Source organism: Atta cephalotes, assembly GCF_000143395.1.
Source record: "Atta cephalotes unplaced genomic scaffold scaffold00042, whole genome shotgun sequence".
Taxonomy (NCBI): Eukaryota; Metazoa; Arthropoda; class Insecta; order Hymenoptera; family Formicidae; genus Atta; species Atta cephalotes.
This window is the reverse complement of record NW_012130106.1, coordinates 850,517-858,000: the sequence shown is the minus strand read 5'-3', so window position 1 is coordinate 858,000 and position 7,484 is coordinate 850,517. Positions and strand designations below refer to the sequence as shown.

Sequence of the window (7,484 nt, the reverse complement as noted above, 5' to 3'; positions counted from 1 at the left end):
AGTAGTAGAGAGTAGAGAGAGTAGTAGAGAGTTAGAGAGAGTAGAGAGAGAGAGAGAGAGAGAGAGAGAGTCGATTAAATGAAACACAAAATAGGTAAGTGATTTTAAATTTCGAACTTATCCGGTTTCGAATCTCTCAGATTCGAAAGCGGATCGAATTGAATCCACTGTGATTCCATTCGATTCGATTCAAATTCGATTCAAATTAATTTGCACACCTCTAGTAGCAATTTGTACATAATCAAAATATTCTTGAATGCATGCGTATCATATTGTAGGACATTATGAATCGAGAGAAAGAGGATCAATTACCGATGATGCAAGTTGGTTTCATTGATTCGATCTGTCTACCTATCTATGAGGTACGTACAGCGTAACAAGAAATAATGATTATACTCCTTCCGTAGAATATATACACTGATTCTAACTCACTATGTGTTAGTGCGTATATGTATACGATGTGCGTGCGTGCGTGTGAGGGAGTCAGAGAGAGGGAAGGGCATCACCGGAGTCCATAGTAGAGGAGAAGGGTTCATTCCTTCTCTCTCTCACTCGTTGCGTTCTCTCTTTAACCTATTATTCTCTCTCTTCTATCCATTATAGAATGCAGTTCTCTCTCTTCTACTTGCAGTCCTTATTTATTTGCGTTCTCTCTTCCTCCCGTTACGCTCTCTCCCACGTTGTCTTTCTTTCTTGTACGTGATTTAATTAAATAGATATGATAAATATTTTATGAATTTTTAATGATACGACTTAATAAATAATTATGATAATATTTTTATGAATTTTAATAATATAACTTAGTAACACTGATAATATTTTTTTTAGTAATAGTTTTTTTTAGTAGTACAAAAATGATTTAGCGCTTTTTTATCAATCATTATCAATCATAATCCAATACTTATTGAATCGTACTACTGAATAGCTAATATTAACAAATTCTTAACTTATACGGAAAGGGGGAAAGAAATCAAAATATATTTAAAAAATTTCATGCTTTATTTTAAATTTCATACATTTTTTTTTGTTACGACCCCCCACCAGTTGTATATTTTAAATACATTTTGTAACACACAATTCTTAACATGTTTTACACTTCGCATAGTATTAGTAACATCTATTAGTAACATCTATTAGTAATATCTAGATTATGTAAAGAATCTATATTTTCGTAATCAGCATCCAAGGTCTTAATGGTCAAGTTGTCGCTAAGTACATCATCCAGTCATTCACGTTCTTTAATGTATATGAGAGCCTTATTGTCGTCACTCTCTTTCGCATCAATTACAGCCATGTAATTAGGTGTTTCGCTATGCTATACGGGATCATCTCGTCTTCCCATTGCAATCCATGGTGATAAGCACTCAGCCAGGAAGCACAATACTTTTCTGACTTTGTCAAGAAATTTCATGGCGTGGGATACGTAAAAGTGTAACGAAAGAGAATAGCTCCTTTTCTCAACACTGTCACTTTCTTTACGATAAATTTCTTTTCAATTATAAATCCTTGCAGATCCACAAACGATATATTCATGGAAAACGACTTTTCGAGACTGTGCTCGATTGCAAAGAATCTTGGTTCTTATCTCTTGTATTGAAAAAAGAGGGAGGATATTTTTTCTTTCAGCAATGATTTACGTAATCTTGCATACTACATTGGACTATATTCGATCACGCGATCGTCTATGATGAGACAATATAAATAGGTTATAGTATTTTTATAAGGTATTATGGTATTTATAGGATATTTTTATAGGGTATACATTTTCGTTGAATTCAAATTCTAATCGCACCGTTCTTGATGGATTTGTCGCGAGCAGTCAATGATAACGTGAATATAACCGTGAAGAAAGTTTTTCATGTTCAATAATGTTTCACGATTTTTTCGGAGAATTTGGTAATAAGATATATGGAAACATACATATAAATCATATAAGACAGCGGTTTTGTATTTGTCAAAATCTAGATTCAGATCATACGGATGAAATTCAGAGTTTAGATAAAGTTTCACGTTGGTTAATTTACAATGATCAAAGTAAGTTGCTTCTATGATGTTTTTTTTAGCAGTTTGCAGAGCAAAGAGAACATGTCTAGGTTTTTTTCAGTTGAGTCGCAATCTTGAGTCACAGTCTTGAAACCCACGAGTGCTTTGTCGTGTTTTGCAATAAGGGATATTCATACAAATCCCACAAACAAAATTCATACTTAGATATCGTTTTCCAAAGTACATAGCATGGATAGTTTATTGACTTCAACATAACGTGCGGCATTCACCATTATGTTTTGTATAATTCAAACTTCGGTTCAGTCGCTGGATCTCTCACAATGCAATTGTCGTTGCGCGTTCGTATCAAAATTAATTCGACGAATGTTAATTACACACGTTTGTAATTTTCGCAAAAGGCCAACAATATATTGAGCGGCTCGTAAAAATTAAAATATCCGTCAGATGTCATTAAACTTTTCGCATTATATATCGGATTATATATCAGACGGAATAAGTCCAACATTATGCATACTCATTGTATTGTCATTTAAAAACGATGCATAGCTCTTTAGAGTATTGGTTATTCCAACATTTTTATTATTAATTTCTGCACCATTAATGAGTGAGTTCTTATCGAATTTTGTCAAACATGAATGCTACGCAATTATTTCTAATTGTTGGCTGTTTTTGTTGATCTTTTTCCTTTGACGTCAATCTACCTTCGACGTAGAGAACATTTTCACTCGGCGTATATAAATCCTACTGTTATATGAGTATTCTTATCTCATCGCTATGTCCAAACGTAGTATTGACGTACGGATTATACGTGTGAAACTCGAACTTGACGATTAAAGATCAGCTCACTTCTAATATTCAAGATATCAACCATCTCAGATATTTCGTACAATAAAGTCCAATTGTGACAATGATTGTAAAAATTTAACGTTTGACACAGTAAACTTCCTTCTACTGAACGATTGAATATTTTTGATCGTTGTCCCTCTAGTAAAAATTATGTCTCTAGTCTGTTTCGCTTCTAGTCTGTTCGTTCAGAATAAACATCTCAGCGTTGTCGTATCACTTTATCGCTGTCGCCTCCGTACATGCAATCTAACGATGATTTCTTCTCCACGAAAATCGAGTTCGTTTTGATCCACAACGCGAACCGTCAGATCTATACGATGACGGAAAGTAAATGATCTATGTCGGTCTTTCCGATATTTTATATTTTTGTAACACACTCGGTGAAAATTCATGTATCGTGCACGAACTTATTGTTGCTTATGCGGTCATGGTCACATTGCATTCAATACAAATGATATTTACATTGATATTTACATTGATAATATTTATCGATACGTCTGCTACTGTTCGTGCTACTGTTGCGATTCCAGCACGCAATTCGATGAAAATCCCAACAGCGATCCAATATTATGAGATTTGGTGAAATTTACCCGATAAGCATTTGATTACTCTTCATTGTATTGTTATTGGCATGAATAGTCAATGGATACTGTTCATCCTCTTTGCGAAGCGTTCTCTCTCTCGCAACATCATTAGGATGAAATTGTAGAATTGCATCTTACATACTTGTTTATGTCACGTATTTCGTATTTACAATCCTTCAGGAATGACAATTTCTTTGTCATCTTCGTCAAAGTAAAACTTATTATTTAGTGAATTTACATTAGACATCGTATGGTTGATTTCAAAGTCCGTCAGACCGAGTTCATCGCCATCGCTCAAATCTACAGCCGGAAAGTAGCAGACCGCGAGAACGCTACTTTTACCGATGAGCGTAAATGTCAGTGACATATTTGAATGAATACTGAATTGAAAGAGTGCATTTTTAAATTGATTGTTGGTAAAAACTGTAGCCACAGTTGTTCACAGTTACTTTGATTGTAACGTTGATAAGGCGTGTGATTTGCGTTATGTCCTAATATCGCACCAATTTCTTTGGTAGTCGAAGATTGCTGAAACTATCAAAGTAAACAACGATTTTTCCGCTTCGCGTACGCCACCCAATGTGTACCTATCCATCAGCATTATCCAAATTTACGATACTTTCGATACACTCTCCTTGTTGGTAAAGTAGTACGCATAAAAATATCTCTAAAATATGAAATATACATTTTGTCAGTGGAATATACGTTGTTGCAATTGTACGATGGTAGTTACATCCTTTGGCATTTTTGACAACTGTTTAACTTTTTTTTTAATATTTTTTCTGTTGTGACTTCTCGTCCACGCTTGTATGGTAAACTCCATGATCTTCCATGACACGATTATGACGTTTCAGTTCTTCCAACTAACGTTACGCGGCTTTATTATCGTTTATAACTTTTGCGACTCCTGTCGCGCCGCTGACCAACGAGCTGAAGATTCCCAACAGCGGTAGAATAGATAAGATACCACCGCGTTTTGCCACTAGTAATATTCGTTTTTTCACCAGCTTTTCTTCTTCTTCGTTTTCAAGAAATCCAATTTTCGTTTCGGCTTTCATAGCCATCTAAATAGCTGCAGCTCTCTCTCTCCAAGAGTCGAATCTTTCGTGGTAATCCGTTTCCGCATCTCCTCAGCAAGTATTTTGTCAGCTTGTCGTGTCGTTTCATGAGATCTTTACTTCGCGAATAAGTTATATCGTGTTCGCGATCCGCCGCATCTAACGGATTAATGCCTCGATCGCCTCTAATCAATCGCTTTTCTAAATGTGCATCTGGACAAAATTGATATTCGAAGATATGCAATTCGATCAGAAGTACGTTTATCGCATGATTTAAAAAATCGCAACCTTTCGTTGTTGTTGACATTTGCTACAATTTCTTATGAATCGTACTGAATCATTGCATCGATGGCAGAGCAAATTATAATGTTTCAAGCATCAACGATGTTGCTGAATCAGCCTTTATATGCTCGGGTAATATGTCCCAGTTGATCTATGTAATTCTTAAACTCTCATAGCAAAATAATTTTCCTTATATTCCAATTCTTCGATTAAACTATGTACATCAAAGTTATCCGATACTACACAATAAGAAGATTTTGAATACTGAGCGGTTTCGCTTTGCGCGCTACTATAAATATATCCGCTCTCGATGTTGTTTTTTTAATGTCATCAGTGAAAAGAGAAGAATGAAATTTGTGCGACAATCGCAGATGATTAAAGTGACTAATGTCGACAATAAAGTGCAGACTGAAAAAGAAATACGTAAGCATGGAAACATGCTGCCGATTTCTATATGCGAAATCACCTGTGATCCATCGAATTGTAACAAAACAAACGCGTTGATAAGTTTGCTGAAAAGTCCATATGACATACATTTCAAGAACGTATATGTGTACTCGAAATTATTGCAACGACGAAGTTTCGTTGCAATAAAATACCGATACTTGGAAAATTTATTAGCACCGATTGAAGAAATTAGTTATTTTACATTCTCCAATAATAACGATGTAGTATCACCGAATGAGGCGTTTCCAAATTCCATTTTTGTCTTCGATGACATGGCATGCGACAAACAAGACGTGATCAGAGAGTTCTTTGCGATGAGTTGATATACGGATGTCGATTTCTGTCTGTGTCAGACGTACGTAAAGATACCGAAGCATTTTAAACGCGATAAAACAAATCTGTTGATTCTATTCATACATTATTCATTGGGATCCTAACGATCCTAACGAGCTGGTGGATCGTCTCCGATTACTTGAGGTCTCGCGTAGAGGTCTCTTAGGCAGGTCACGACGCCCACGATAACGAAATATTGTTTATTATCGAGGAACTTCATGAAGCTGGCTTTATTATAAATTGAAGCGGAATACACAGTCATTTTAATTGCCATCGAAATGCTGATGAACAATGTTTGCGTAAGAATTTTATGATATTTTACAGTATTATACAGCAATAATCATAACATAACTGTCTCAGACAGAAAAGCCTCGAATGGTGGAAGAACTGCACACTCCAGTGAGAAAAAATTTTTCACGCAGTTGTATCATAATTTATATGATGATCTGTGGTTGATGTGGTCGAGCGTTTCACACGATTCAACAAAGATTACTACTACATTCTCACCGTTATCGATGTATTGAGTAGGCACGCATAGGCCGTACCGCTCAAAACTAAGAGTGGAGATGACTACAGCGATTGCAAAAATAATTTGAGATGACGGAAAAATTTGCAAACGAATATGGATATAAACGGAAAAAAATTTTACAACGTAAATGTATAAATACTCTTGAAAAAATACAATATAAATCATTATTCAACGTATTCATAATAAAAGCATCAATCATTGAATGGTTAAATTATACGTTGAAAAACGATATGTGGGAACAATTTACGCACAATAGAAATTACAAATGGATCGATGCTTGCTACCGCGTGTCTAGTGTCAGAATACAACGCGCAAAAGCATCGAACTATCGGTATACGGCCCATCGATCTAACTTCCACGATCGCTGACAAATTCTTAAACACGTATAGCGTAAAGGCCGTCGCACTTCCGTGATTCAAAGTGAGTGACTCGATACGTGTGAACAAATTCAAAACGATCTTTGAGAAAGGTTACACACCAAATTGGATCACGGAGGTATTTAGAATCATCAAAGTACAGTATTAAATTACTCCCGTATATATACTGACGTATATATACTGGAAGATTACCGTGAGAAACCTGTTGCTGGAGGATTTTACGAGTACGAGTTGCATTGCGTTGCTAATCCTAACATATATCTAATTGAAAAGATGTTGCGTACAAAAAGAGACAAGATTTACGTAAAATGGTTAGGATTTGATAATTCGTACAACTCTTGGATACATAAGGATAGTGTATTATAAAAATAAAATCGTCCGATCAAGTGACAATGATCGCATACCCGTGTATCGTCAGGCGCGAACGATTTTTCGCACACGTGGTAGTTCATGGCACTATTAAACTTTTGCCAATCATCTCGCGTGAAATTTGCCATGGAAACATTAGCAGATAGGATAGTGTTTACATTAAATACTTTGCGCTAAACTTCTGAATTCCTCGGTAAACCACGCGACGAAAACGATATATCGAAAACGATACAGCGAGTTGTCGTACGAACAATGTGCGTAATACCCGATGCTAAACACGTTGTGATATTGGTATCTATATGCTGTATTGATGCTAAACACGTTGTGATGTTGGTATCTATATGTTGTATTCGAGTCTCTCTCTCTCCGTCTTTTCCAGGGTGCATTCCAGGTCGGTGTAGATCACGAATATGCTCTTTTCTGCAGTAATTGCTGAAACTCAATCACTTGTCATCCTCGCTCGGCCTCCTGATGGCGCACATTTAATTTTCCAATTTATTATGTGGATATCCAGCTTTGCGCTAGATCCAAAAATAGTGGCATCTGAAAAAAAAGTATAATTCTTTTTGTCACAAAGAGGTTACAAAAAAAACATTTATAATTTTAAATTAAATATATATGTATATATATATATATATATATATATATATATATA

At 35.5% G+C, this 7,484-nt stretch overlaps 1 protein-coding gene across 1 annotated transcript in view; it reads left to right on the top strand.

Moving 5' to 3' along the window:
- Positions 1 to 7,484, top strand: part of LOC105622252 (dual 3',5'-cyclic-AMP and -GMP phosphodiesterase 11) — a 94,005-nt gene that overhangs the window by 83,161 nt on the left and 3,360 nt on the right. Inside the window, exon 13 of the mRNA XM_012203673.1 lies at positions 279 to 362. Within this exon, the coding sequence (XP_012059063.1) occupies positions 279 to 362 (84 nt within the window). The remainder of the gene's footprint in view (positions 1 to 278; positions 363 to 7,484) is intronic.